Source organism: Kogia breviceps, chromosome 1 (genome assembly GCF_026419965.1).
Source record: "Kogia breviceps isolate mKogBre1 chromosome 1, mKogBre1 haplotype 1, whole genome shotgun sequence".
Taxonomy (NCBI): domain Eukaryota; kingdom Metazoa; phylum Chordata; class Mammalia; order Artiodactyla; family Physeteridae; genus Kogia; species Kogia breviceps.
The window spans coordinates 152,529,611-152,547,953 of NC_081310.1; the positions used below are offsets into that span (position 1 = coordinate 152,529,611).

Here is an 18,343-nt window from a genome sequence, read left to right on the forward strand (position 1 = left end):
TAAACTTGCTGTAAATTACATCCAACAAATATCTTAGAATGCCTACTCTGTTACAGGCATGCCAGTTACCACTGGGACTGGTCACTGGAAAAGCCCTTTGGCAACAGGAAAAGCACCCTCAGGGTGACCTAAGGATGGGGCATTATTCAGTTTCTGAGCACTGGATCTCCCTCTTTACAAAACTTTCTCTCCATCTTCTGCCATCACATTCATAGTACAGCTCATCGTGTGGCTTGAGCACAAAGGTGAGATGGGACAAACTCACAACAGTGTGGGAAGTGAACTCATTCCATTAACTGATTGGTTCATTCATCAGTTCAATATTTATTGCACACCTTATGTGTGTCAGACACCATGTTGAATGTTGGTAGTATATGGACTAGTGCAAAGACTAGCAGATACAGTCTTTGTCCTTAATGAATTTACCATCCAGCGATGGAGGCAAGTGAATGAACAGCTACAATAATGTGAGTGATGGATGGTATACATAGGCCAACATCTAATTTCTTGAGGAGCCATAAATTCTCTGAGAGAAATGGTGTTTGTCTTTCACAGTTCCTAACAACATGATCTGTAGAAGGAGAGTACTCATAGAGAGTCAAAAGGCCTAGATTCTGGTCCCAGTTCTGTCTTTGACTAGTTGTCTATCCTTTGTTAGTCATTTCAGCTTTCTGAGCCTCAGTTCCCTCATCTGTAATGTGTGAAGGATAATACTAGTCCTGCTTACCTCACTGGGTTATGTGAAGATCAATGGTCATGAGAGTGATTTTTAAATTAATTGTAAAGATCTCTATGAAATAAAATATGCAATCATACGTTACATTCTTAAATGTTTTTTTGAATTTTAAAACAGATGTTGTTCAGCACTTCAATAAGCGCTGAATAATCCTTCTCATTAAAAAAAAGGGGGGGGGGCTTCCCTGGCGGCGCAGTGGTTGAGAGTCCGCCTGCCGATGTAGGGGACGCGGGTTCGTGTCCGGTCCGGGAAGATCCCACATGCCGCGGAGCGGCTGGGCCCGTAAGCCATGGCCGCTGAGCCTGCGCGTCCGGAGCCTATGCTCCACAACGGGAGAGGCCACGACAGTGAGAGGCCCGCGCATCGCAAAAAAAAAAAAAACAAAAAGGAAGGAAAGAAAGAAAAAACCAGCAGGTAAGGGCACTGTTGCCACTTTCACAGTTCAAAGTAGGTCTGACTTGATCTTTTCGATACACTATTTACTATTATCCCCGCTTTACAAATTAGAGAAGTGAGGAGGCAAAGAATTTATGCAAGAGCACGGTCTCTTCAAAACCCAAGCCTGGGTTACTTGTCTTTACAAGTCAACAAACGTCTAACGAACCAAACCCCAGGGCTCCGCAACATCTTTTTCTCTGAAAACCCAGCTTCCCGGGCATGGGAAGGGCTGGCCGGGGCTTCGACTCCGCCCCGTGACGCATAGGACCCCGCCTTCAGGCCCTCCACCTCTCGCGGGATCTCTTGAGAAGACGGCTGGGGTCAGGTCTTATCATGGCGGCTGAAGAGGCGGATGTGGATATCGAAGGGGACGTGGTGCCAGCGGCGGCACAGTCTGGGTGAGGTGTAGAGACTGGGTCTTGCAGAGACAAGGAGGGGCGCAGATGTGAGGAGGGTATCCTAGAAAGGCCGCGGTTCCGGCAGGGGCCAGGGGAGCGGAAGACCGTCCGCTGGGCCAGGGTCTCCTAGCGGCCAGGGAGACGCCTCGCCCATCCCGCTTGCGGGCTCCTCCTGAGCCCAGGGGGCGGGTACCGGAGGCTAGTGACCGACGGCCCTTTCACCTTTTACCGGGATACTATGAGGGCGCCGGCCGCGCCTAGCACTTTGTCCGCTCTTCAGCAATTAGATTCCTTCTTCCATTACTGCCACCTCAGAATCCGCCCCCTTGCCACCGCCCAACAATAACTAGAACAAGGGCGGCCCCTGGACAGTACCCGAGCTGAGGAGTCTTGTTCCATCGCTTGCAGGCCGTGTGACCTTGGGCGTGTCGTTTTATCCCTACCGGCCACCGGTTTCCTTTTCCATAACTAGGGATAGTTATGAAAAACTTCCCGAGAAGCAGTGTGACTTGAAGGAAAGGGGCTGGACTTTAGAGTTGGACAGCTCTGGGTTGACCCCGCCAGTTACTAGCAGTGTGACCTTGGGCCTCAGCTCATGTGTTAGCTGACAATCATGTTATGTACCTCATACGATTATTGTGAAGATCAAATGAAATAATTATGGGATGTGCTGTAGCATAAGGTAGGTGCTCTGTACATGTTGTGTTCTTTACCATCCCACCAAGGATAGTATTTTGAGGACCCATTGAGGGGGTCATAATTTGTTTAGTACCAATTCCTGCAGAGCAGGCCAGTGTGATTTTAAACAGCATCCTCCAGCTTAAGACATCTAGCTCGTTGACTCCTCGCTTGCAGAGAGAGAAGTTGATACATGCAATTTTTAAAATGTGCTTTCAGAATCTTCTTTTAGTAATGGAAGAGGCCTAGACTGGTCAGGAATCAGAAGACCTCAATTCTAAACTCAGCCATCTATGTTGCTTGTAACTATGAACAACTTCTTTAGAAGTCTCTAGGTTGAACCATGTAAAACTGCCAATCTTAGACCATTTTTGACCTATAAAATAGCAATTTCACATGGTCCAACCTGATAATAGCGCCTCTGTAAATTGTGGAGAAGAGTACTAACCCTGCTCATGAGGCACCAAGATAGTGGGTTTAAAGTTCTCCCGAGCTCTAAACCACTATAAAAGTGAGGAGTGACTAAGTTCATTTAGTCATTCTCCCTCAAATCTTTAGGCAAAGCAGTCCGAGTCTGTACAAATAGGAAGCCTTAAATAACAATCATTGTTCACATTTGTGTAGATCAAGTTAATCTTGATCAAGTGCTGTTGCATGCATGATTTGATTTACTTTTCACAATAAGTCTGTGAAATAAATGGGAGGGATTCTTATCTGCAGTCCAGAGAGAAATGAGCTGGCCTTGGAAACACTAAAGATCATCTGAGAGCATTGGCTTTGCCCCTTTCCATGGGTTCTTCTTTATTTTTCTGATTGTGTTTTATTTCTCTTTTTCCTTTTCCTTTCCTTTCTCATTATTCTGCTGAGCCTTAAGTCTACTGGTGGCACCTGTAATCATATTCGTCTCAGGTAACCAAGAACACATTATTGGTTCCTGATGGTCAGAGCCATTGCCTTACACAATTCCACAGAGCATCATTAACATTATATTCTGGTGAAAGTTGCTCCTTGGTGTTGAGGGCTCTGATCTCATGGCATTTGGTGTGAGTGAACACTTAGTTGCCCCTCTGAATTGTGTAGTTACAGCTGATTATAACATCTGTGGAACCCTTGAGGATTAATTGAAAACACACTTTTAAGTCCTTGCTAAGTGCTGGTTACCAAAGTTAGAAGATGGCATTGAAATGTTTTGGTTTCCCTTCTTTGTCATCCTCCATTTCTTCTGCTTATTCTTTAAATCATAACGTTCCAAGGGATTTTTGTTATAAGACTTCTCACTAACCACACAGTCCAGCTCTTAAGACTTAATTTCTGTTAAGTTGGACCATATGAAATTTTCGCAACGTTCCACCATTTTTGACTTACAAAAACAACAGTTTCTTAAGTTCCACCCCATACGTGCTGATGTTTCCCAAATCTCTTTCCTGAGCTTCACATCCATTTATCCAGTTCTCTGAATCTATTTGCTCTTGGACTTTCCACAAGCGCCTCAACTTCACTTTATAGAAACTTTCCTTACCCAACCTGCCTCTCCAAGTTCCCCAGTTCAATGAGTGGCACCATCCACCCGAGGTCATGCAAGGCACAGACCTAGATTTTATCCCTTTTCCTTACCTCTCCTTCTATCAGAGTCTGTTGATTTTTAGTATCCTCTCAAACGTGTTCACCTCTTCCTGTTCACACTGTTTGTTCTTGAGGTCTGAGTTACTGTCACCTCTCTAGTATCTGTATAATCACTCCATCTTAACCACTTCTTGTCTCTTTGACCCCCTTCTAGTCTTTTCTGAAGTTAGAGCAGTCTTTTCTTACATCCAGGTCTTATCATGTTATTCCCTTCAGTCCTCAATTAGCTTTATGATAAAATCTTTATTCCTTTACTCCTAGAGACCTGTGTGATCCATGCCCCACCTATCTTGTTCATTCAGTCATTCAGCGAATATTGATTATCTTTTATATGCCAAGCCCTGGGTATATAGCAGTCATCCAAACTAAGTCCTTGCTCTCATAGAACTAACATTCTTATTGGATGAGACAGACAGTAAACCTTATATATATGCCAGATGGAGATAAACCTGTAGATAGTTTTTTGCAGTCTGAGAGGTACAAATTCTTTCCACTAGACTGAGAAAAGTCAGTAACTAGGAAACTTTATAACTTCAGAATGTACAGAAGCAAATATTAAACTTAATTATATCACAGATTGGGCCTCCTCAAACTTAACTATTCAGGCTTTTTCCATATGAAGTGAACAGTGTGACTTTAGAAACTTCTAATTAGTGAAAAGAGTGAGAATTAAAGTTTAATCCCCCATGAACATAGAAACGCCCCCAAGTAAATTTTTTTTAATGTGGGTTGTTACTAAAGCATCACATTTTTTATCTCTTCACTGTACTGTCCTCCTTTGAGTAGTTTCTTTTGGTTCTTCTATCTGTTCTTGCTTTTTCTTCATTTTGAGGGTGGTACTGTTGATGATGGCTTCTATGCTTCAGATATAACTAAAAAAATTAACTGTAAAGTTGAATTCCTGTATACACATGCATATTCATCAAAAGAAATCTGAAGTGTTGGTTCATAGCCACAGAATATGTTGTAGTTGCTGTTTGGAGGTATTTTTTTCCCTCATGAAGTTGTTTATTGGGAGAAGGAGACGTCTGATATTTAACAATTGAAATAGGGTAGCTTAAAGCCACTGTATATTTCACAGACCAAAGGTAGAGCAGGCATCTGCAATGTTAAATCTGTTAAGGGGGGAAAGGAACTAAATATTTGCTTAACATCTGAAACCTTCCAATCACTGTGCTCTGTAAATTATGTTCATTAACTGGTATAATCTCACTTTCATACCCATTTTCTTAATTATTGCAGAAGTAATGAAAATACAACATCTGTTTTACAAGACCACTATCTTGACTCATCGTGGAGAACTGAGAATGGTCTTATTGTAAGTATTTTATGGGAATATCAGGTGCATTAAGCTATTACTCAGTACCCTCTTTTTTTTTTTTTTTAAACTTGGTGCTAGTTCTCAGCAGTCACAGAGGTAATCTTAACTTAAAAATAGAAGGAATTTATTCTTTCTTCTTTTGACTTTGAAAAAAATGGCCTTTTGGGAATCAACTTAGGAGCCAGTTAGATTTAGGTATAAATCAGTGCTCTACCACTTATCAGATTTGTGAACCTTAGTTTCTTCATCTAAAAAATCAGGATCATTGCATGCTTTGTTTCTTCATTTAACAGTTATTTATCAAGTACTTACTAGTACTTGATAAATAACGTGCCAGACACTAGGCCACGTTTGGGGGATACACCTGTAATCAAGACAGACGTGGTCCTGCTCTCCAGGAGCTTATATTCTAAAGGGGAGTCTGGTGGTAAACAAGTAGACTAATTATAGATCATGAAGGACATAAGCAAGATGCTGACTGAGAGTTACAAGGTGGGGAACCTACTTTAGATAAAGTTGGTGAGGGAAACTGAGGAGGTGACATTTAAGTTGAAAACAGGAGTAGATATGTGAATAGTTGATGAAAAATATTCTAGGCAGAAAGAATGACAGCACAAAGGCTCTGGTTGAAACCCAGTGTCTAGAATATAGTGGAAAAGGGGAGGGGATGACAGCTGTGACAAGGTTGGTAAGGCAAATGAGGGGAATCAAAGAGACTAGTTAGGAAACATTTGTAGGAATCTAAGCACGATTTGGTGGTGCCTTGGCCTAAGGTTGTGGTGGAAGTTGACAGATTTGAATTATGTTTTGGAGGTAGAACTGCTTGGTAGATTGGGTGTGGGGATTGAGGAAAAAGGAAAGAATCCAGGATGATTCCTGGGTTTCTAGCTGGAATAGCTTGGTGATTAGTAGTACTGTTTTCAAAATTGGGAAGGCAGGGGGAGAAGCAGGTGAATGTATGTTGTGGTGAGTTTTATTTTGAATATGTTAAGTTTAAGAAGCCTATTAGAGGGGCTTCCCTGGTGGCACAGTGGTTAAGAATCCACCTGCCGATGCAGGGGACACGGATTTGAGAGTTAAGTTTTGAGAGTTAAAAAGGAGTATGATTATTTAAGGAGAGATTGTGGCTTAAGGGAAAAAAAGAATTGTGATGAGTTTTGGAAATAGGTGAAGTATCTAGCAAAATGCCTAATACGTAATAGTTCCTCATATAGGATAGCCATTATTACTTTATTATGGGTAGGAGCCTGAGCCTTGGAATCCAAGGCTCAAGTCTCTGCTCTCCTGCTTGAATTATCAGTGAATGCCTCTATGGATGCATCTGTGAAGAAGTAATGCCTGTCTCATAGCATTATTGTGGGAATCAAAGATATGTCTGTGTGCTCAGTAAATGGTAGCTTTGTTATTTGTAATCATTGTATTGTGTATTTTTATTTAACAAAACAGAAGATAATTTCAAAAAGCAGTAAATAAATAAATTTATTCTTCCTTTTTTTAATAGCCTTGGACTCTGGATAGCACCATCAGTGAAGAGAACAGAGCTGTCATTGAGAAAATGTTGTTGGAAGAAGAGTATCCTTTAATGATTATGAGGAAAGTAAAGATTTCAGGGTTAAAAATCCATAAATGCAAAACTTACAGAAGAGACCACTGTTAGTTACTAGATAGTATATAACTGCTAGTATATAATGTGTTACCTACCTATTCTGTTTTACCACTAAGTCTGAGATCTGACTCAATATTTTTGAGTTTCTGTTGTCAGCCAACTCCTTATACTATCTTAATATTAAGTAGAAATTATAGAGTGTTTCATTTTTAAATTTTGTTTGGCCATGCCGTGCGGCATGTGGGATCTTAGTTCCCCGACCAGGGATCGAACCTGTGCCCCCTGCAGTGGAAGCATGGAGTCCTAACCACTGGACCGCCAGGGAATTCCCTGTAGAGTGTTTTAAATCAGCTAGAATCTTTAGTCGAAGTCCAAATCATTCAGTCTAAACCTCCATTTTCAGATATATGAGATGTTAATTTGTCCAAGGACATAGAATTAAAATATGTAAAAGTTCTCACTTCTTACTCTACCAATTTATAGGTGTTAATGGGAGCAATCCAAGTAAAAAGCATAAAACTATAGAATGAAGATTTTTTTCCACCAGAAGTTGTAGGTCCTTATTCACAGTTCAGCCACTGGCTTCTTGTCCTTATTTCTTTCATCTATTTGTGCTGTTTGCAACTTAACTTTTTGGGGACTCCATTTTTTTATATATAAAATGAAAGGATTGAACAAAAAGATTTCTGATTTATAAAGTTTTGTTTTTGTTTTTGTTTTTTGCTGTACGTAAGCCTCTCATTGTTGTGGCCTCTGCCATTGCGAAGCACAGGCTCTGGACGCACAGGCTCCATGGCCATGGCTCACGGGCCCAGCCGCTCCACAGCGTGTGAGATCTTCCCAGACCGGGGCACGAACCCGTGTCCCCTGCATTGGCAGGCGGACTCTCAACCACTGCATCACCAGGGAAGCCCTATAAAGGTTATTGATACTACTCTAATAAGTAGTGAGTGGTTTATTTTCAACTCACCTGTATTTCATGGATTTTTATCTCCTCTTTAAGCCAGAATATCTATTCTTTTTATTCCCAGTTATTGCTACGTTGTTTTCAGGGTGTCTTTGTACCTTTAATTATCATAGGTTAACCCTTTTTAGGCTTTCTTTCTCTCTAACTCTCCCCAAACATTACAGTTATAGCCTAGATCATTGCTTTTCAGTAGAAAAGTAGTGCAAGTCACATCATTTACAGTTTCTAGTAGCCACATAATTGTAGTAACATTTAACCCAGTATATTTAAAGTATTGTTTCAACATTTAATCACTATATAAACATTATTGAGATGTTTTGCATTCTTTTATACTCTTTGAAATGCAGTGTGTATTTTATACTTACGGTACATCTCAGTTTTTACTAACCACATTTCATGTACTCAGTAGCTACACATGTGGCTATTGGCTAATATGTTGAACAGTGCCATTCTAGATTAATGAATATTTAAGTAGTCACTGGTTCATTTCCAGATTTGGAAACAAAATAATGAGAGTAAAAGCTATGTGAGCTCTTGGAGGACAGGGATAATGTTTTCTCTCTTTGCCCTCGGCACCTAGTACCTAGCATAGTGCCTCATGTACACAAAATACAATATTTGTTAAGTGAAGAATATCTCAATAGAATATTGAGGTATATATAATATTGAGATTCTCAAAATAATATCTCAATATCTCTAAAGTATTGCAGTATAGGCTAGGTTTAAAAAGTCTGAGAGGGAGACTCTGGTAAATTTGACCCAAGCGTTTGTTATTTTTATTAGGATAGAGAGCAACCCTAAACTCTTCTCTGTTACTTTCAGAAATATGAAAGCAAATACTCCCAAATTACCCTGGACAACCAATCAGATTCATCTGTTACATTCTCCATGTGTTTTAGGAAAAAAGATTTAAATAAAACTTTGAGGATATATCTTTTCTTAGCCACTAAATAAGGAAGATAAGAGAAACTAACATTTATGTAGCACACATTTTGTGCAGGTACTGTGTTATGTGTGACTTCACATGTAATATTTAATCCATATAACAACCCTGTGAGGTATAAACATCTTTGTCATAATTTTTGCAGACCTGGTTTAGCTAGAAATCCAGTGTGACTTCCACAAGTATGTGAGTGCCTTCTTTAAGTTGCATAAAAATTATAGGACCTTATTATTTTTTTAAAAGTTCCTTAATAATTACACAGGTATTATTTGTCCAAAAAGTCACTTCCAGGAAAATTCTGGCTTGATCAAAAGGAAGATGATAAAAAATACATGAAGAGGTAAAATCAATTTATAATACTTTTAAAAGTCTGAATTGTAGTTTTAAAAACTTCTTCACAAGCTTCCTTGTTTTCTTTTTTTATGTGGTGCAGTCTGCAGAAACCAGCAAAAATCATGTAGTACTTATGTTTTATATCTTAAAATCTTTCTGATTAGTTAAAATTTATGGAAAAATTAAACAAAAAGTTATAGCTGGCCTATGGAAAAGCCCTCTTGACCTTGGGTTATACAAAAATATAAAGTCAAAATTTCTTGTACAGATGTTGGAATGTCACAAGATAATTTTATTATGTTATTTATTTGTCGGAATTTTTTTAGGGCTCTACAAAAAGGTGGTTTTCTAGGGATTGGTGGGGAACATTTTTATAAAGCTGCCCCTTAATTTGTTAGGAATTGACTTGATTTCTGTCGCCCTGTCAGTTAGTTTTCAGTCGTTTCAAACAATAATTTGAATTTGTGGCTTTCAAAAATTATCTAGAGAAATTAAGTATTAGCTGTTTTATATGCATCCTTTCCCTACAATTGAAGAAAGTTTGATGTTATTTAGTGTTTCTAAACTTCCATGTTTATAATCCCTTAGAGGGTAGATTTCCAATTACCAGCAGTTTGAGCCCTGAGCAGACTTTGGCTTTTGCATTTTGCTGAACAAACAACAGAAACCAAATGAAGTCAATGAAAATGGTTTGCTCGAATTAAATTAGTGAGTTTCATCACTATTTTATTTTTAATTTCTTAATGTCCTGCATTTCAAAAGCAATAAATGTAATGTCATAGTATTTTTACCTGTTTTCTGGCTTGCTATTTACATAGATTTAAATAGAAGAATAAGAGAGATGATATTTCTGGAGCCAATTTAAATGCTGACATGCCAATTGACAAGCCAATTTAAACTCTGGATTTGGAAATATATTAACATCTGCTGCTTTGTGTCCAGTCTGAGGAAGCCTATTTGTTATCACATTGACTTCCTTTGATGTCTTTTAGTATTATCTTCACTCAGACCCAAGGATTATGTTTTTGGGGGCCTCTATCACCCTGAGCTAGAGGAGTATACAAGACAGGGCAAATCTGTTCCCCCAGGTGGAGACTGCAGCCTTCTTCTCTTTTTAATTCTTAGACTCAAAGTATTAAATTTAGCCCATGGCTGTGTATAACCTTTAGCTGCATAAATATGGAATGTTCCATTTCAGAAATTTCGTTTGCAATTCCTCTTTTTCCCCTCAGGGTACACTCTCCTACAAAACCAGCAAGTTACTCAGTAAAGTGGACAATAGAAGAAAAAGAGCTGTTTGAACAAGGGCTGGTAAATAGAGCAATTTTTAATTTATAGTAAAATAATTCTAGAAGCAAATATTGATAGAATTATAAGGTTAATTTATAGAGACTGGAAATTTCTTTTTAATTACAGTGATCATATCTATAGTTTTTCTGTAGTTAGAGTGATGTTTGTAGTGTAGCATAAGAGAATTCCTTTTAACTCATACCTAAGTTACTAAAATATTAAAATAGATTTGGATCAATATTGATTTTCACCCCTTTTTTGTATTAATAAAATCCAAGAAATTGTACTATATCTGCATACATGATACCAACTGCCTGGATTAAAAGGCAAAATTATTTGGTTACCTGATCTTTTCTCTAGGGAAAAAATATATATATTTGGAACTGTCTGGGTGATCGGCTGAGTTTTTTTTTAATTCAGATATTTGGCATTGTGCACACAGTCTAAACATTTTAGTGGATGTAATTAAAGACCAGAAACATTCCTTTTGCATGAATGTTTCACTGAGATCTATTCAAATGTCCACAAGTTGCATAATGGAAAAAAATATGTGCACAAGTTTCTAATTATGAGAAAACTCCATAATATAATGAAGCTTAACAAAACATGCAGGAATTTTTTTTAACTGTCAATAGTAGATTATATCTTTTTCTTACATGTTACCCAGTATTGTACTAATTAATTTTGAAATTATATATATTTCTATATTACATATATAGAATATATAAGTAATATTATATAGGATTCATGAATGCAAATTGAAACATCATTGTTAATATTTCTGCAGATGAGAGGAAATAAAATGTGTTTGTATTTTTATAGTTAACATCACCATGACATCTATGTTCTGTGATGTTTTATATAAATACATAAACTATTTTGAGGGTTTTATCTCCTGAGATTTTTCTTGTGTACTGTTGATGTTTTTTATATTGGTATTTTAGTCTGTTGCATGATTATCATTTATATAATCTAATTAACCAGTCGTTTATTTAAGATTGCTGACAACTTTGGTGTTTTGTTCATTACCAAAGATCAGAACACACCCATACACACACACGGGTTGTGAATTTTTAGGTTATTGTTGACTTTGGTGGTAGTTATAAAGGCTGTATCAGCATGGTTCAAAATTCAAATGGTATGTGAAGTTGTAGGGTGTTAAGTCTCCTTCTGACTCCTGTCTCAACCTTTAGTTCTCTTTGCCTCAGGTAACCATTGTCATCTGTTCTTGTATATCCTTCCAGAGATACTTTGTCCCTGTAAAAGCAAGTGTCTGTTTATTTAGGTACATATGTAGATATCTATATCTTTATCTACCTATCTATCTATATACACAGATATTTTAAACCTAGAATATTTTCCCACAAAAATACATGGAACCATTGGTTGTAGTCCCAGCTTTTTAACCTATTAGTATCATTTGTTTATAGACTGAATTCTGTCAGGCTTGAGAGAAGGAAATTATGTGGTACTGAATGATGAAAGATTTTTCCTTCTCTGTCTTGTCCCTTTGCTCTGTTTTTAAATTGGTAAATGTTTTCTTTGCTCCTCTTGTTAGTGTCCCCTCTCCAATTTTCATAGTGTCCAAGCCCCTGCAATCCTAACTAGTCAGACTTTATCCAAATCCTTCCTGTTTCCAAAAGTGATCCATGCTACCAAGTTACCTATTTGCCTTCATCACACAATACAGATAACTAAATCTTCAGTAAGTTGATCTCAGTTAGTATTAGTTAAGAACAATCTGAAATAATTAATTTATACTTAATCATTTTCTCAGAAGTACTTTCAGTTTTAAGAAATTGGCCGTATGTCAGATTTCCTAATGAATACCAGAAATAAGTATATAAATTAAGGTTTATCATTTAGGTCAGAACTTTCAAGATGATTTATTGCCATTAAGTCATGACTGTCTGACCTGTAAATCTGGCCCTGGAATCAGCTTCTCTGAATTGTTGTGGGGTTTTTTTTTTTTTTTTTTCTTTAAATAGTTTTAAGAATTCTAAAAAAGGATTGTTGAGCTACTTTGGGAAGTAGAGAATATCTTGGGTTGGAGATAATGTAAAGGAGATTTTGTATCAAATGATAGGCTTGATACCTAAAAATCCTGTCTCACTTTAAAATTATAATGCGTTCCTGTCTGTACTGCAGAACACACCAGAGCTCCCTCAAGTTCTCATAAGTATACAGGCTGTAAGTAGGTATACAGCCTTAGACAATGGAGGGGTATAGGGAGATGTTGGTTGCAGGTCGCTTCATTTGTGATTCACTCTTGTAAGTCAGTTTACTGTGATATCTGTATAGTGTAAAAGTATCTGCTATGGAACATGTAATAGGTATTGTAACAGATGGAATCTGGGTAAAAAGAAAATATTTTGAAATTAGTGTCAGAACATATTCAGTTGATTCTGTAATTGGAAAATATAACTTGCCTCCCTTTCAGGCACTGTTTTTTAAGTTATCTTAAAGTTGGAACATCATGATGTACACTACTAATACATATTGTTAGGAATACATAGAAGTGATAGGTCTTCATGTAGGTAGCTATAAAAAGAAAACAAATTTCTAAATCATCTTGGTCTGTTTTCAGAGGTCAAGATTTGAAAAGAAGAATGTGGGCTTTGATTTTAGGAATCTTAACTGTATATTGGATGTGAGGCTTCATTGTGTACTTTAGAAAATAAATAAAGATAGTGTTTTTTTTAATATGGCAGTAGTTTGGAATATTAAGTAAGCTAATCAAAAGCTATTTCTTTTTCATTTTGATAACATAGGCTAAATTTGGCCGAAGGTGGACCAAAATTGCAAAGCTAATTGGAAGTCGCACTGTTTTACAAGTGAAGAGTTACGCCAGACAGTACTTTAAAAATAAGGTAAGCAGAATATAAATACCCTAGTGATAATATTTAAAATAAATAAAATTAAAAAGCAGAAATACTTCTTTAATACAGCCATTAAAGTCTTAATGTTCAAAGTTTTTATAGTGAAAGTACTTTATACCCATAAAGTACCCTATAAATATTTGTCTTCAGAAATCTCAAAGCATATATTCAATGTATTGAGTATTGCTATTAAATAGGTATTATTATTTCACTCCGTTTAATTTCATGCAGTTAAATAGGACAGAATATTAATTGCTCAAAAACATCCTGTAAAGCAAATAATATTCCAAAGAGAAAACCTTAGAGGTCATTGTTTCCTAGAAATTTAAATTTCTTTTCAAATACTTGCATTAAACTTTTAAGAATGATTAGAGCTTAGGGGCCAAAAATGCTAACATGATTCTAAAATCTTTTTAATAGCAATGAAATTTGTACAATTATTGTGAAGAATTGTCTGACAACTTTAATAAATTGCAGTGTTCAGAAATGTACAGTTATGGTCTAGTTCCTCAGTCTCAAGTAATTTGTGCTATATTCAACCATGTAGTTTTGATATTTAGAATTTTTCTATATGTTCTGCTTGAGTTCTCGAAACCTAATTATATAGAATTTGAAGTATCTTAAGTGAAATTTGGTGTTATAATGTAAATAGGGTTGGCCCTTAAGTGAAATTTGGTGTTTTCTTTTAATGTAAATAGGGTTGACCCTATTTACATTTTCTTTTAATATAAATAGGGTTTGAACTGAGCAGGTCCACTTCTATGTGGGTATTTTTCAATAGTAAATACTATAGCACTGCACAATCTGCTGGTTGCAGAATTGCAGATGTGGAAGAACTGCAGATGGTGAGGAACCGTGTATACGGAGGGCCAACTGTAAGTTATATGCAGATTTTCAACTGTGTGGATGGTTGGCACCCCTAACCTCCTTGTTGTTCAAGGGTCAGCTGTAATGGGGTTTACCCGGTATACAAGATTTATCTAACTTAGTGTCATTTGGGCATAGGAAGTAAGTAATGGAATGGATTCATTGTAAATCAATCATCTACTACCTCTTTTAATCCGCAAAAGCATTTTCAAGACCACCTGCTAAGGTTAAGGTATTGTGGGACAGAATAAGCCTAATTTAGTTATTCTTACTCCCATGCCTCTCAGACTAGAATGTGTGGGGCATCTTGTAGTATCAGTTTTACTCAAAGGCTTGAGGCAAAAGGGTACATTTTAATATTAAAAGAAACAATATATAATGAAATATAATGCAAAATTTTATCTAAATTCTTAAGCTAAAAACTGGAGACTTCAAATAAATAGCAAGGTTATTAAAGACTATTTCAGGCTAAATGTCCAAATCTCCTTTTCCCTCCTGCTACCTTTTCCTTCTCATCTACATAGTTAGCCAGTTAACCTCAAGTATGAGATCCTGGGAGTCTATTGTGATAAAGGATCTATAAATAATCTCTCTTTGGAAGCTGTCATCCGTTGGGTATATCAGTCGTACAAGATTTTTCAAAAACTCTGTATGTAACAAAGGTTTTATTTCAAATCATATATACTCATTGACATTTATTTTCTTTTCCTTATTGCATTACAAGATATTTATGTTTATAATAGCAGATATGATAGATAATTTCATGCCTTAAATTATAAATTCTGTAATATTGGAGCTACATTAAATGAACCTGCAAAAACCAGTTTGTTTCTATTGTCTTTGTATTTAAATAAAAGATGATTTTAATTTACTAAGTGAAGGTATGTGAGATAGACTCCTTTAACTAAAGGATTTTTTAGCACTATAAAAAATGATCAGCTGAGGTATCAGACATTCTGAGAAATAAGCCGTTACAAATATCTTAGAGAATACCTTGTATGACGGTTGTTTGGTTCATTCTATATGGCTGATCTGAGCCAGATTCCTGTTTTAAACTTAATATTGAAAATTAAGTATTGAATAGTAGGTCATGATTATTTGATTAATAAAAATCACCAGACCATGAATGAGTCAAATATATTTATGGAAATTTGAAATGATGATCTTTTACATTTAAAATACAGTTGTAAACCCTTCAAAGAAAAGCACAATAAAGGTATAATACACCATTGACATGTACTCAGTTTAATAATTTTGTATCTATCCTATTTTTTTGTGCCAGTGATTATATTTTAAAATGCTAATATTATGGAGGCTTTATCTTGATTTTTAATAAGGTAAAATCAGATGGTCCAGAGAAGGAAACACCAAATCAGAAAAACAGCAGTGGTTTTCAGATGAAAAATGAAGATGAAGGCACAAAGGCATGGACACCATCAGGTTTAAGGGGTCGTGCTGATCCCAACTGGAATGCTGTAAAAATTGAAAAGTTATCTGATGATGAAGAAGTAGACATCACAGATGAGGCAGATGAGTTGACTTCTCAAGCTCCCCAAAAGAATGTTAGCAGTGATCTCTTGTTAGATGTCTCTAAAAATAAAAGTCATGAAACCAGTAGAGGAGAATTCATTGCTTCTGACAGCCAGGAAGATCCCATTTCTAAATCTTCCAAGAAGTATCTTCAGAATATAAACCAAGATGAGATGGAAACACTTGCAAGCTCAGGAAATACATTTTGGACTGAAAATCACAGCACCAGTGACCAAAAGTCAGTTGAATTATATGATCAGAAATGGAATAAACTGATGAAAACCTGTAATAAGGATGATGGAAATGGAATAATAGATGATGCCAGGCAGTTACCTTCTCCAGAGCCTTGTGAAGTTCAGAAAGACTTGAGTGATAATGAATTGCTTTTTCATTCTTCCTGCCAAATGGAGGAGGAGAGCCATGAGGAAGAAGAGCTTAAGCCACCAGAACAAGAAATAGAAATTGATAGAAATATCATTCAAGAGGAAGAAAAACAAGCAATTCCTGAGTTTTTTGAGGGACGCCAAGCTAAAACACCAGAACGCTATTTGAAAATTAGGAATTATATTTTGGACCAGTGGTAAGGAACAATTGTATTTTGGGTGCTGGTTTAAAACTTATGATACTCTAGAGTATTAGGCTTATGCAGAATGTAGTATTTTATATTCCTAATGTTCCAGAGAGCTTTAACATATTATATATTTCAATAGGCAAAACTTACAATTTCTCATAATGAAATCTTTTGAAAATTTTGGTAAATATTGTCATCTATAGCTATCTTAACCCATCTGTCTGTTCTTTAAGAGTCTGTGGTCCTAGAAGAAAAGGGATAGATGATTGCCTTAAGAAGCAGTTTCTTAGGACAATGTTGGAAGATATAGAAAACACTAACTGCATGGGAAAAGGGGGAGAATGTCTTTCTAAGTTTGTGATGTACTTTGAAGTACAAAGAGAGAAAACTTTGGTGACAGGATAGTATCATTAAATGTGGCTAGATTTCAGAAACCATTCTAAATAGCTGCCTTAAATGCTTTCAACTTTGAACTTGTGACATAATGTGTTAATAATTCCTTCATCAGGATACAGCAGTTTTTTTTAACATCTTTATTGGAGTATAATTGCTTTACAATGGTGTGTTAGTTTCTGCTTTATAACAAAGTGAATCAGTTATACATATACATATATCCCCATATCTCTTCCCTCTTGCATCTCCCTCCCTCCCACCCTCCCTATCCCACCCCTCTAGGTGGTCACAAAGCACCAAGCTGATCTCCCTGTGCTATGTGGCTGCTTCCCACTAGCTATCTATTCTACGTTTGGGAGTGTATATATGTCCATGCCACTCTCTCACTTTGTCACAGCCTACCCTTCCCCCTCCCCACATACTCAAGTCCATTCTCTAGTAGGTCTGCTTCTCCATTCCTGTCTTACCCCTAGGTTCTTCATGACCTTTTTTTTTTTTCTTAGATTCCATATATATGTGTTAGCATATGGTATTTGTTTTTCTCTTTCTGACTTACTTCACTCTGTATGACAGACTCTAGGTCCATCCACCTCACTACAAATATATCAATTTCATTTCTTTTTATGGCTGAGTAATATTCCATTTTATATATGTGCCACATCTTCTTTATCCATTCATCTGATGATGGACACTTAGGTTACTTCCATCTCCTGGCTATTGTAAATAGAGCTGCAATCAACATTTTGGTACATGACTCTGAATTATGGTTTTCTCAGGGTAATGCCCAGTAGTGGGATTGCTGGGTCATATGGTAGTTCTATTTTTAGTTTTTTAAGGAACCTCCATACTGTTCTCCATAGTGGCTGTATCAATTTACATTCCCACCAGCAGTGCAAGAGTGTTCCCTTTTCTCCACACCGTCTCCAGCGTTTATTGTTTCTAGATTTTTTTGATGATGGCCATTCTGACTGGTGTGAGATGATATCTCATTGTAGCCTTGATCTGCATTTCTTTAATGATTAATGATGTTGAGCATTCTTTCATGTGTTTGTTGGCAATCTGTATATCTTCTTTGGAGAAATGTCTATTTAGGTTTTCTGCCCATTTTTGGATTGGGTTGTTTGTTTTTTTGATATTGAGCTGCTTGTAAATTTTGGAGATTAATCCTTTGTAAGTTGCTTCATTTGCAAATATTTTCTCCCATTCTGAAGGTTCTCTTTTGGTCTTGTTTATGGTTTCCTTTGCTGTGCAAAAGCTTTTAAGTTTCATTAGGTCCCATTTGTTTATTTTTGTTTTTATTTCCATTTCTCTAGGAGGTGGGTCAAAAAGGATCTTGCTGTGATTTATGTCATAGAGTGTTCTGCCTATGTTTTCCTCTAAGGAATTTTTTGATATATTAAGTTTACCCTCTAAATTTTCAGTGCCTTTTATTTGAACTATTTACTCAGGGATGGGGAACAAACCAAAAATTTCCCACCTTATTATTAGCTTAAGTGCTCTGGAAGTGATTTGTATTTTTCATAATAGTTTAATTAAGACATCATCAAACATGCATAATTTTTATTGCTTTAGGAGCTACAGAATTGTGTAGAGCCATATTTACAGAGGGCTTCTGCTGTAACCTAGGAAGATTACCAAAGGAAAACAGCCAGACTTACTAAATAAGTAACTGTCATTTTACCCCACACAATATTAAGTATTTTGAAATCTAAAGATAGCCCTATTCTAAAAGAAAGATTTTTTTCTTGTTCTTGACTCTTGTTTATCTCA

General features: G+C 36.6%; 1 protein-coding gene across 5 annotated transcripts in view; it reads left to right on the forward strand.

Moving 5' to 3' along the window:
* Positions 1-1,476: 1,476 nt before the first annotated feature.
* Positions 1,477-18,343, forward strand: part of MYSM1 (Myb like, SWIRM and MPN domains 1) — a 40,245-nt gene continuing 23,378 nt past the window's right edge. For 4 of the 5 annotated variants that reach the window (XM_067006912.1, XM_059053988.2, XM_059053997.2 and 1 more), the window contains exons 1-7: positions 1,477-1,572; positions 5,116-5,191; positions 6,696-6,766; positions 8,973-9,050; positions 10,276-10,354; positions 13,105-13,203; positions 15,417-16,189. In XM_067006912.1, the coding sequence (XP_066863013.1) occupies positions 1,508-1,572; positions 5,116-5,191; positions 6,696-6,766; positions 8,973-9,050; positions 10,276-10,354; positions 13,105-13,203; positions 15,417-16,189 (1,241 nt within the window). In that variant the 5' untranslated portion in view covers positions 1,477-1,507. The remainder of the gene's footprint in view (positions 1,573-5,115; positions 5,192-6,695; positions 6,767-8,972; positions 9,051-10,275; positions 10,355-13,104; positions 13,204-15,416; positions 16,190-18,343) is intronic. The other variant, XM_067006913.1, reaches the window with a different exon arrangement.